At 46.4% G+C, this 13,562-nt stretch overlaps 1 protein-coding gene across 3 annotated transcripts in view; it reads right to left on the reverse strand.

Annotated features, from left to right (window-relative positions):
• Positions 1 to 13,562, reverse strand: part of SMAGP (small cell adhesion glycoprotein) — a 42,088-nt gene that overhangs the window by 19,165 nt on the left and 9,361 nt on the right. For all 3 annotated transcript variants that reach the window (XM_056562676.1, XM_056562677.1, XM_056562678.1), the window contains exon 2: positions 28 to 115. In XM_056562676.1, the coding sequence (XP_056418651.1) occupies positions 28 to 61 (34 nt within the window). In that variant the 5' untranslated portion in view covers positions 62 to 115. The remainder of the gene's footprint in view (positions 1 to 27; positions 116 to 13,562) is intronic.

Below are 13,562 nucleotides of genomic sequence, written 5' to 3' on the forward strand. Positions count from 1 at the left end.
ACGCTACAACAGAAGTGATGTCCTTACCGGCAACAGATGTCATTGTGGTTAAAAGCACCATAGTAGAGACCTCTTTTTCCTCCAGTAGTCAGCAAGTTATGTATAATGTCAAATCCTGCAAACAAGCATATAACAGATACTTTAAACAGCACTTCTTTAAGACCCAATATGAAAACCAGCTTAAAATTTAAACGGGTGCGGGGGAGGGGTTGATTGCTTGGTTCAGAAGATGATAATTTTAATCCCTTAAGGACCAAGCCCATTTTGACCTTAAGGACCAGGCCAATTTTATTTTTGCATTTTAGCTTTCCTCCTCGCCTTTTCAATTCCATAACTTATATTTCCATCAGACGACCCATGAGGGTTTTTTGCGTGACCAATTGTACTTTGTACTGACATCTCATTTTACCACAAAATGTACGGCAAACCCAAAAAAATGGTAATTTAAAATGAAAACAATTTTGCTAATTTTGGAAGGTTTAGTTTTCACATTGTACACTTAACGGTATAAATGACATATTTATTCTATGGGTCAATACAATTAAAATGATACCCATAATTACACACTATTGTACTGCTTTAAAAAAAAAAAAAAAAAAAAAGCACTCCTGGAATGTGAATCGCCGAGATGGCCGGAACCTGGCTCTCCGCCCAGGAAATAATTTTGGTCACCTCGGCCATGGCTGCCGAGCTTGAGTGCTGCCCTGTCGATTTATGTACGCCACGGCCGTGGCATTGTCTGCCTGAACGCGGACTGTACGGGACTGAAGACTGGGCTCCCAATGAAAAAGACAAAGAAGAATCGCCCGTAATTCCAATATGTTTATCGGAAGAAGGGTCTCCTGGGGAGACCAGAGTCCCTGAACCGTCCAATCCCTGAACACGCCGCCCCAGCCTGACAGGCTGGCATCCATCGTAAAACAACCTGCCAATGAAGGGGAAGGAACGACCGCCCTTGGAGAAGGGGGGGGGGGGAGGAACGGAGCCACCAGAGCAGAGACTGACGGACCCTGAGAGGGAGAACAGTCTGACGATCGAGGGACAGGGGAGACCTGTTCCATCAAGAGAGTTGCCGGTTGGAGGGGGCGGTAATGGAACTGAGCAAAGGGTACGGCCTCCATAGTTGCCACCATCCGACCCAGGACTTCCATACAAGTGCAGCTGGAGACAGATTCCCCAGTCCGCAGGGAGCGGACCCCTTCCCGGAGTGCCAGGCGCTTGTCTGGCGGAAGATAAATACAGGCAGAGGCAGTGTCGAAGCGAAACCCCAGAAAGGTTAGAGACTGGGTAGGCCGGAGGACTGACTTGTCCTGATTGACCAGCCAGCCTAAACGAGTCAGAGTGTGGAGAGTGAAATCCAGATTCTCCAGAGACTGGGCTCTGGTTGGGGCCTTGATGAGAAAGTCGTCCAGATAGGGTATCACTGAGATGCCTCTCAACCGTAACAGACCCATCACTGACGCAAGGACCTTCGTAAAGACCTGAGGGGCCGTGGCTAGACAGAAGGGGAGAGCTACAAATTGAAAGTGCCCCTCCGGAACCGCAAAGCGGAGGTAGGCATCTTTGATGTCCACTGAGGAGAGGAACTCCCCCTGTTCCAGGGACGCCACCATGGAGCAGAGAGATTCCATCTGGAAGTGGCGGATGAGAAGATGGTTGAGACACGAGGTCTAGGATTGGTCGTACAGAACAGTCCTTCTTGGGGACCACAAAGATTTGAATAGAAACCCCAAAAAACTTCCTCTCGGGGGATGGGAACAACCACCACCTGGAGAAGCAGGGACTGGAGAGCCGCCAGAAATTGCTTCGCCAGGGGAGGAGACCGGGAGGCCCGGGATCAGAAAAAAAATAAAAAATAAAATACATCCCGCGGGAGGGAGGCAAATTCGATTCGGTAACCGTAGGACACCACGTCCCTGACCCAAGAGTCCTGAATGTGTGAGGTCCAGACGCCTCGGGAAAAAAAAAAATAAAATAAAATAAAAAAAAGACGACCTCCCACCCGCAAAGAAACCGCGGGTGGAGGCCTTACTTCATGCAGAAGTGGGGTTGCGGTTGCCCGATTTTGGCACAAAACAGCCAGAGCGGTTAGAGTCCGACTTCCAAGACTGGCGTGCCCAAAACGAGAGTGCCTTCTTGTCCCTCGAGGGCGCCTGCCCGGACCCTTTGTTTGAGCCGGAGGTCCGAAAGGAAAAAGTACTTCCTTTGGGAAGGAGGACGAGCCTTATTTTGAGGTAACAAGGAACTCTTACCTCCCGTTGCCTCGGAGATAATCTCATCAAGGTGTTTGCCAAAAAGACAGCCACCTGTAAAGGGAAGCTCAGTGAGAGAGACCTTTTGAAAGCGGCATCCGCATTCCAAGCTTTAAACCACAGAGCGGCGGAGGGCTGCTAGGTGACCCACAGCAAAGGCAGAACAACGGGCTGCCTACATAGAAGCCACGCATAAAGAATCCCGCTAAAATATCCTGATGGAGCTGTTGACCCCACTCAGACAGCGCCTTGGACACCCACGTCGAGGCGAAGATGGGAAGAGGAGAAGAGCCAGATGCTTCAGTAGCGAACTTCGCTAAAGAATCTACCTTTTTGTCCGCAGGATCCTTGAAGGCAGCAGCATCTGCTAGAGGCAGTGTAGTCTCCTTTGAGATCCAAGAGATTGGTGGGTCCACAGAGGGAGGGGAAGCCACCTTAGCGACAAAGTCCTTGTCAAATGGATAACGTTCCTGAGTTGTCTTGACTCCCGGGAATCTCTTGTCTGGATGCTTCCATGCGGATTCCAGAATGTCGTCAAAGTCAGCGTGAGAGCTGAACTTTTGAGGAGCTGGCTTAGTACGATGAAAGCATACTCCCAGATCGACATCCGAAGATCCTGGGTCCTCCAAGTGAAAAGGTGTCTCGTATCACCAATGAGTTCACCATAGCAATTGAGTCAGAGCGGTCCTCTGGGTCAGATGCCGGTTCGGAAGCCTCGTCCACTAGTTCACCAGGGGAATGTGAATGGGTAGAGGCAGTCTTGGAGGGGGGGGGGGGGCGATCCAGACCAGGTACGTGGCTCTGGCGTGGCAGAGTGGCGACTCCGAGAACGTCCTTTAGAGGAGCGATGTTTGTGCCCAGATGATAGGGAGGGGCGGGACCCGCAAGGGGAACGCCCACGTCTATCCGAAGACTCAATGGAAGAGTCAGACGAGGCACCCCTAGCACGCTTGTGAGAGCGTGAGATACGAGGGGACAAAGAGCAGGCCCTCTTAGGAGGTCCTGCGCCGGGATGACCCCTTCAAAGCAGACACCATTTCGCGGGAGGCCTCAGCCACAGAACGGGAGACTTGGGACAAGTCAGCCATACACTGGGTCAGGGAAGAAACCCAGGCTGGAGGAGCGGCTGAACCCACTGGGACTGAAGGGGCATCAGGGGGTCTGGGGGAGCAGGCAGAGCAAGTGGGCTCAGCGGAGCCAGGCATCTTGGTATTACAGTGCTTACATGTATAGTAAGTCACTAAATTCCCAGGTTTCTGTTTAGAGAGATGAACAGCCCTGGGTATGGACATAATGGGGTGTCCCCTGTCATCTGCAGTGAGGAGAAATTGATCCGTGCAGTTAGCTAGACTCATAAGGCCAGCCAATAGGGAGGGAGGGGCGTGCCTGGAGCAAGGCACGAAGTAACTGACCCCTATACACAGAAAATTATGCCCACGGCACTGATTGGGAGCTGCTTCGCGCCTCTGAGAGCTTGCCCCGGCCAGTGGGCAGAGCTACAAGTGCCGAGGAAGAAGTGTCATAGCGCCCGCTCCTTGTCCCGAGCGCCCATCTGACTGTATATGCACTCGGGGGGGGGAACGGAGCGGACGGCCAGAGCGCCGGCAAAATGAAAGTAAAACTGAGCCGGCACTGAAGCACCCGCTCATAACAGCGCCGAGGCAGCAGCCGCGTATAAGGCGCTGTGAAGGGAGATATAAGCCGGTGCTGACAGCCGCATATGAGGCGCTAAGTAGTGCCCAAAAAACACATCACACACAATAAAGGAATTTTTGTAAAATATGCCCCCTTAGTGTAACTGCTCCCCAGCAAATGCAGCTCCTGTTAAAAAGGGCCCCAAAAACTGAGGGTGGGCAAAAATAGGGGGGTCTCCAGAGGTTGCGAGGCTGTACCTGTGGAAAAAAAGTACTTCACTGAAGACTCCATTAGGTAAGTTCTTCTGACTCAAGTCTTCAGCCAGCTTATCGTCCCTGCATCACGCCTGGCTGCTATGCGCGAGTGAGGCGATCATAGACATAGGGGGACCCGCACCCATGAGGTACCACCCAGGCACTGACTGTTGGTGAGGGGGGTTAACAGCGCATATACGCAATGTTTGTGCCCCCTTACTCGCAATGGGGAAACAGTGAACCGCAGTTCCTGAGTCCCCACATGAAAAAAAAAGAAAAAAAACAAACAAACATCCCTATACTAGGGAAAAAAAAAAAAAAAAAAAAAAAAAAAACTGGTCTGGATAGCCCAGACCAGTCCACCTCCTTCAGACACTAAGCTTAAACTGACTAGCTCAGAGCCTGAAGGCAGGTATATCCTGCTGGAGGAGCCGACTTTATTACCATAGTGTCACACCTCCTAGAGACAGCAAGATACACCCACGGTCTGTGTCCCCCAATGGAGCCGATAGAGAAGTAGTTTCATTTGTGCACGCTGAATACTTTTAGGCCATGTTCACACGGCGGAAAGTCTGCACAAATTTATTGCCCATTAACTTTAATGGTATTCCACAAGTTCAGGGAGGGATGATTTCTGTAAAATCAGAAGAGGGAAATTTTATTTCTTATTGTTTATTGGGTGAAGGGCTAATTCACTTTTATTTTAAAAATAAATAATTTAAGTAGTATTTTTTATATGGCAGCATAACATGCATGAAAGGTCATGTTATTGTATCCTGTTGCAACACCCTGTTCTTTTGTTCTAAGAGGAGCAATAAATAGTCATCAGCAAGACCTGCAGCAGGTATCCGATGAGGAAGAGAATACCTGTGACTGAGGCAAGGTGAAGATGAAAACTGATTGCATCCTATTAACCCATTGTACATGCTATTATCTGATCCATTGTAGCAGTATCCCTTAAAATGGAACCAAATAGTGCCAAAAACCCATTACCGTTAAAGGGGCGTTCTAGAGAGTTAACCATATTTAACCCCCAATGACAAAATCATGACTAAGTTTTAAACACCCACCATTATCTTGTGGGCATTACCCACAGCTATTTAGCTGTCATACCCAAATGGTTCCTGCCTTACACTGGGTCAGTGTGAGTGAACAGGAGTCACTTTAATATGTCCCCCAGAATATCCTCTACTTAATTCAGTGAATTGCACACAGGGGCGGGACACCACATCTCAATTTACATTTCTATTGTCTGTAAATCCACATCCTAGTGACAATGTAAATTGACAATTGTTATGTAAATTAAGCCAGTGAAGTCCCAGCCTCTTGCTGCGCAATTCACTTAACTTAAAGAAATGTCCAGTAGGTCCTGAGATGTCCTCTAAGTGACTTCTCGTTGGACTCCTGTTCACCCACACTATAACCCAGTATGGCTAGATGACCAGGTGGTTGCCCTGCAAATTTGGTCTAAGGAAGCGTCCGCTTTTTCCGCTCAAGATGTTGCAACTGCGCTTGTGGAATGAGCTTTAAAGCAAGAAGGGGGGGGGGGGGGTGTCCTGATTTTTTGCCCCATAAGCTATGTTAATGGCAAGTTTAATCCACCTACTAATGGTGCATCTAGAGGCAGCTTTAATCCTATTAGGGCCAGAAAAAAAACTGTAAGAAGGTTTTCAGATGTATGAAAACTCTTCGTAGAATCAAAGTGATTAAACATCTTACATCTAAATTATGGAAAAGTTTCTCATTGGAAGGACTTTCACCAAAATCAAGACATTATTCTCCCTTCTGTGACAATCAGACACCACTGTGGGCAAGAAGTGGTGTAATGTTCTCTTAACGGTCATCAAGAATTTTTGTATAAGGAGTAAAGGCTGAAAGGGCATGTAATTACCCCACCCTTCTCGCTGTGGTGATTGCCAAGAGAAAAGCTAGTTTGTTAAAACTTTAATGGAGACAGACACAAATGGAGGGGTCATGAGGGATCTACTCCACCTGCACCATTAAGAAAAGCTTTCCAAGTTCTAAGGTAGATTTTTGAAGTTATATTCTTCCTGCATGTAAGTAAGGTTCTAATTACCCCATCAGTGAAGCCTCTTCTCTTAAGGATTAACCTTTCAGGCTGTGAGATGCAGATGAGGGGATGGAGGATGCAGAACTGGGCCCTGCGAGAGGAGATCTTTCCTGTCTGGAAGAATCCAGTTGGCACACTGAGTCCTCAGAAGGCTAAACCAGGGTCTCCTGGGCCAGAAGGGAGCAATGAGAGACTTGAGCATGATCCTGTTTAAGCTTTCTTAGGACTGCTGGGTTTAAGCGCAAGGGGGGCAGGGAGAATACCCTACTCCTCATGGCCATGACGGAGAAAGCATCCACTGCAGATTTATTTAGTTTTGAAGCAAATCGATCTACTGAGAAGACTCCAAACCTGTGACTTATGTTGAAGACTTCTGGATTCAGACCAATGACTGGCTCATTTTGTTTCTGCTGAGAAAATCTGCTATGGTATTCTCCTAGCCCTTCAAGTGTGCTGCCCGTATAGATGACACATGGGTCTCTGCCCAGAGAAAGAGCTGAGAGATGTCAAGTCCATGAGTTGTTTGGATCTTGTTCCTCCCTGCTTGTTGAGGTATGCTACTGTGGTTGTGTTGTCGGTATAGATTAACACGTTTCTCCTTCACTTGAAGGGACAGGCAGAGAAGCGCCTGATAGAGCACTAGATGTGGATTCCATTCCCCCTGAAGAGTGTGAGTCATGAGTCCTACTGGCGTCTGTTGTAATTCTCACCATTGAGGTGGGAAACCAGGGCACTCCTTTGGAGAGATTTTGTGGAATCAGCCACCACCTGAGGGAGAGTCTCGCTTTGGAAGACAGAACGAACCTTAGGTTCAAGAACATTTTTTCCCCCATTTCAATGGGAAAGTATGTCTAGCTGAAGATCTCTTGTCCTGAACTGGGCCCACCTTACTGCTGGAATTGCTGCTGTTATGAGACCAAGGACAAACATGGCTTTTCTGAAAGAAGGAGTGTGGATAGAAATAGATTTAGTACCTTCTCTTGAAGGAATAGTTGTTTCACTGGCAGCAGGGTTGACATTTGAGAAAATGAGTTCAGGGATATTCCCAAAATCTGACAGGTCCTGGAGGGAACAAGACAGGATTTTTTTTAGGTTCAGGTTACAACCTAGGAATTTGAGGATTGAACGCACAGACTGTTGGATAAGCAGATCTTAACGCGACACAATAAGAAAGTTGTCTAGATATGGGACTATGAGAATGTCCTTTGTTCTGATAAAGGCAACTGTCTCCACCATCACCTTTGTAAAACACTGGGTGCTTGAGATACACCGAAAAGGTAGAGGGGAAATGGGTTCACCTTCAATATACAGCTCTAATACTGCTACTCTGAGGAACTTTTGATGGGAGGAATGGAGTGGGATGTGAGAGTAAGCATCCTCTAAATTGATTGATGCCATCACAGTTTGGGAATAGAAGACTGATAGTCTATTTGATTGATTCCATGTGTCATTTTTTGTAGGATAGGAACTTGTTCAGGGCCTTGAGATTGATTATTATCCTGAATGCTCCTGAAGGTTTCTTCACTAGAAAGAGGGGAGTGTAAAATCCCCGCTTTTCTTCCGATTGGGGAACTGTGAAAAGAACCCTCTATTGCAGGAGGGACTTAACCTCTAGACACATTGCCGATTGCTTCAGCGAATCGGTCATCCCTCTGGTAGGGAGGTACCCGTGCTGGAGAATTGCATTGAACTCCAGGAGGAGTCCCAAGGAGATTGTATTTAGGACCCAGGGGCTTGAGGAAATAGTCCCAAGCTTCTGCAAATCCGGACAGGCGTCCCCCTACTGGAGTGAAGGCGTGTCAGTGTTGGGAATCCTTGGGGCAGGAGTCTATTAAAAAGGAACCCTTTAACTCTCCCTGACCCTATTTTTTTTTTTGGTTCCCCTGAAAGGAAACGCCTACCACTGCCCCTACGGGAGGATTCAGACTGTTTGGGGGGGGGGGGGGGGGGGGACAGGAAACCCTCTTTATCAGAGGCCTTAAGGAGGATATCATTTAAAAGGAGGCCCAGAGTGTAGGTCACCCGCACAAGAAATGGCACAGAGCTTTGATTTGGATGTGACATCCCCCTTCCAAGATCTAAGCCAGATGGCTCTCCTGGCTGAATCTGGCAACACTGCAGGCCTAGCAGAGGGTCTAACAAGATCCACAGTGGAATCTGCTACGAAGTCAGCAGCTTTGGAATTGACATGAAAGGAATCTAAAATTTCCTGCCTAGGAGTTTTCTATACAGGATTTAAGTTGAGCTAACCATACCTTCAGGGACCGAGTCACAATTACTGAGGCCCTAAGAGAACCTGCTGCGCCTTCCCAGGTTTTTTTACTAAATTCCTTGGATTTAGTGTGTCCACCTGGAGAAGGTCTTCCGTTGGGAAACAAAACCGGAATTCAGGCACCAGCTTCAGGATCTACTGCAGTTTAGAAACTGCACCTGTGCAGGAGCTGGCTACTGAGGTCAGCGGGATCTCCAGACGCAGGAGAAGCAACAGATGCCCAGCTCCAGAATTAGAGTCCTAAATTTTTGCGCACGCACACCTCCCGCACATCCCCTGAAAGTGACGCGTCTCCCAGGGTTGCTGGGCCGGACGTCACCACTGTGCACCTAGTCACATGCACACACAAGGAACGTGAAGAGACAGGAATGCTGGCCACCCAACCCGCACTGCCTGACCCCACAGCAGACATGCCGGCTGCTCCCGAGGAGACTTATGCCGGCCGGGAAACCCCTCACAACCCACAGCAATGGAGGCACCGCAGCTCAGTACAATGAAAGGTCCGAATAAAACACCCCACTCCCCTGCCTCAATTGCACAATAGAAATAGAAGGAAAACTCAACTCAGGTAAAATGAGTAAATGACCACTTATTTTAATGCTGTTTACCAAATATATACTGGGTTATAGTGCGGGTGAAGTGTGGGTGAACAGCCTGCCAGTTTTGCTTTAACCCATTCATAGAAATAGGCTGTTCTAATACTTGCATATAGAAGTCCCCTATGAGGACTCAAAAAGACTTCATGTTAAAAAAATATAAAGTCCCATGCCTAGAAGTACAGAAAAACTTATCCCCTATCCACAGCATAGGGGATACGTTTTAGATCATGAGGGGCCACAGCGGTCGGACCCCATGCTATCTCCTGTGCAGGGATACGTTTCTGTAGTTTAACCCCTTCACGACCACATCCTGTGTATGACCGTGCTTGCGTCATACACGGCAGGTTCCGGCTGCTAGCAGCAGCCGGGGACCCGCCCGTAATGGCCAACATCTGCGATCGCGCGGATGTCCGCCATTAACCCCTCAGATGCCGTGATCAATACAGATCGCGGCACTTTGATTGGATGATTGGATCGCCCGCAGCGCTGCGATCCGATCATCCAGCATGGCGGCCGGAGGTCCCCTCACCTTGCTCCGGCCTTCTGCTCTGGTCTGCGATCGAGCAGACCGGAGCAGAAGATCACCGATAATACTGAGCAGTGCTGTGTCCTATGCATAGCACTGCACAGTATTAGCAATCAAAGGATTGCTATAGATATGTTCCCATAGGGGACTAAGTGTAAAAAAAAAAAAAAAAAAAAAAAGTGAAAAATGTAAAAGTAGAAAAAAAAGTGAAAAATCCCCTCCCCCAATAAAAAATGAAAATTGCCTGTTTTTCCCATTTTACCCACAAAAAGCGTAAAATATTTTTTTAATAGACATATTTGGTATCGCCGCGTGCGTAGAGGTGCGAAGTATCAAAATATAATGTTAATGATCCCGTACGGTGAATGGCATAAACGTAAAAAATAAAATAAAGTCCAAAAATGCAGCTTGTCACATTTTATTAAAAAAAAAAAAAAAAATGATCTAAAAGTTTTATATATGCAAATGTTGCATCTAAAAAAAGTACAGATGACTGCGCAAAAAATGAGCCCTCATACTGCCCTATATACGGAAAAATGAAAAAGATATAGGTGGTCAAAATAGGGCGATTTTAGATTACTGATTTTGTACAAAAAGTTTTATATTTTTATACCGCTTAAAAAAAAAAATCTAAAAGTATCTAGCCATGGGTATCATTTTAATCATATTGAACCACAGAATAAAGAACACATGTCATTTTTACCGTAAGTTGTACAGTGAAAACTAACCCCTCCAAACTTTTGGTTTTCATTTAAATTACCTCCCTAAAAAATTTTTTTTGGGGGGGTTCGCCGTACATTTTATGGTAAAATGAGGGGTTTCGTTACAAAGTACAATTAGTCACACAAAAAACAAGCCCTTATATGGGTCTGTAGATGGAAATATAAAAGTTATGGATTTTAGAAGGAGAGGAGGAAAAAACGAAAACGCAAAAATAAAATTGGCCTGGTCCTTAAGGTGAAAATGGGCTTGGTCATTAAGGGGTAAAGGCATAGGACTTCTCCATTAACATATTTGGTATAGACACATTTGTAATTGTCCAAACTATTGAAATATAATGTTAAGGATACTGAATGTATAATTAGTACAATAGAAAACTATATAACTTGGGTGTCATTTTCATTGCATTATCTACAGAATAAAGATAATGCACTGCACAGCGTAAAAACCAAACCCCCAAAGTTTAAAAATTGCAGTACTTCAAAATTTCTGCTTACAAAAATTTTTTGGGTTTGCAGTACATTTTATGGATAAATTACCATAAAAATAAAGTTATGAAATAAAAAAATAATAAAAAAAAAGGTGAAAGAAGTGAAAATGTAAATAAAGTGTCTGTGTCCTTAAGGCAAAAATGAGTCATTGAAGATATCCAATGGAAAAAAAAAAAAAAATGATCCCATGTTTCGTACCCAGCACGTCTGAACGCTGTGTCTCCACCTCTCCCATAGAGATGAATGGAGGTGGTGTGTTTTCACCAGCTCATGTGCTGGATGCAAAACATCAGGGCCCAATACAGGAGATTGAGGGGGTCTCAGCAGTTGGACCCCTCCAATCAGACACGTATCCCCTATTTTCTCACTGGACATCTTATTAAAAAGGGGTTAAGGTCAGAGCAGACTGCGTCTTTAAGGGGTTGAGTACACAGAAATTAAAATTTTTGCCTTTTATTTACTACTGATCTTTAATAATTCCCACAAAGCCTCATAAGTTTTACACTTTTTGGTGGTTAAAAAGGTACATTTTCTGTGCAATGGATCAAAAAGGTGCAATTTTTGTTCAAAACACAAGTTTAATGTACTGCAGCATGGTTAACTTTCTTGCAGTGTTTAGGGATCTTCTCATTTACAACTTTGCAAAGGAACACAAAAAAAATATAAAAAAAATAGGTAATTTATTCTCTTTTTACAGAAAAAAAAAAACAAAATCATGCACCAGACATGGCTTAGCTTTTTGGTGTGTGTAAAAAAGTGCAAATAGAAAACTGTACTAAAAGTTATTGGTTGCTATTGGCAACTGCACTTTACACAAGTTTTGATAAATGTATGGTGCGATTAACTTTGTCCTAGGGGAGTCCTGACCTGCAAATCATGGCTTTTCCAGGCCAATGGGGTCTCTGGTGACCTGGTGCCATGGAAAAGGGTAATTGGTGCTGTCCAAGATAGCACCAATCATCCCCTATACAGCAGAAGTGAGTTGGCATCTCACGACTGCACTGATTAGTTGGCCGTACCGACCAATCAGGACTCCTGCTGGGTGCTGTCACCTGCTCTACCCTTAGTCTGGAAGGGCGAGAGATGGTGCACGTCAGTGTCTGGCAGCTGTGGGGGCATCTGTGGTAGCAGGATCGGTGGGAACAAGACAGTAGGTGGTGAGTTTTGTGCCTTCTGGTAAATAAGTACAACTCCCAGCATGAACAGCCAAAGAGGATGCTGGGAATTAGTTATGCAACAGCTGGAGGCACACAACTACAACTCCCATCGTGCCCTTTGGCTGCGTGCATGCTGGGAGATGTAGTTCTGCAAAAGCTATTGGCGAAGATACCGCCGTGGCTGTGATCCTGCCGTCTGTACTAGTATGACGGCCCACCGGTACCCTTTACTGGTGAACCTGTCTGGAGTGCCCCAGAGAATTATGAGCCCATGATTCCTGGGTTTGTTGGCAACCCAGGAATCAAGATTGACATTACTGGCTTTCCTGGAATTGACTTTAGATATTTTTCTGTGAAGACTTTGTCAATCTGATGGTGAAGCAGATGAACCTGTATGGCCAACAGTTAATCGCGGCGCACATGGGCTCTGTTTTGTCTAGGCCCAATGGATGGTACGCCACCAATGCAGCCAAAATGAGGTGCTGCATATGGGCCCAGTCAAAAAACCTAGTGTCAGGCAATACTGGAGTGGGGACATCCTCTACTAGACACCACTCCTATACGTGGATAACTTTTATACAAGTATCCCTCTGTTCAAATCCCTCACCGCCAGATCCACATCTGCTTGTGGGACTGTGCGGAAGAATCAGAGGCCTCCCAACCTATCCCCTCCAGGCACCAATCCCCAGATGTGAGGCCTGGGCCCTTACCAGTAAAAACCTGTTGCTACTTAGATATAAGGATAAGTAATGGCTGCACCCCTGTCCCTGTGCAAGTTGATCTCACTGATCAAGTCCTCAAGCCATATAACGCAATGTGCTAAACCCGTGAAAAGGTACAAAAAAAAAAAAGTTGCAATCTACATGGCCCAGGTTGCCACGTACAACGCATCTGTACTATACCGGAGTGCTGGCAACACAGATTTCTCAAGTTCCAGGAGGTGCTCGTAAAGGCCCTGATCTTTGGCGATCAGAGGGGAGTAGCCCCGAGCACTTCCAGAACTAGAGGTGCCAGGATCATCCCAGGCCAAAACTTTCCAGGTGAGGTCCCACACTAGAAAGAAGGGACGGTCACAGGAGGGGGATACGGAAGGACGCCACCACTCAGTACAACACTTGCCCCGATCATCCGAGCCTCTGCGTTGAAGATTGCTTCAGGGAGGATCACACTTCCATGGAGTACTAAATTTTAACCCCTTTTATTCTTATTCCCAGATGGGTTTTTTTGGGACATATTCTACTTTAACATACTGGTAAATTTGTCGTTCCTTGCATCCTTTCTTCGTGAAAAATCCCCAAATTTCATTAAAATTTAGCATTTTTTCTAAGGCTGGGTTAACACTACGATTTGTAACTAGGGTTCCCGTATACGGCTGTGAGGAGGGGGGCGGGGCTTAATCGCAGCGCTCGCACTCAGCCGTATAGGGGAACCATATTTAATGCATGTCTATGAGCCGACCGGAGTGAACCGCAGCCTCCGGTCGGCTGCTTTTTCGGCCGTATGTGGTTTCCCGACCGCAGGCAAAAACGTGGTCGACCGCGTTTTTGCCTACGGTCGGGAAACCGCATTAAATACAGTTCCCCTA

Source organism: Hyla sarda, chromosome 2 (assembly GCF_029499605.1).
Source record: "Hyla sarda isolate aHylSar1 chromosome 2, aHylSar1.hap1, whole genome shotgun sequence".
Classification (NCBI taxonomy): Eukaryota; Metazoa; Chordata; class Amphibia; order Anura; family Hylidae; genus Hyla; species Hyla sarda.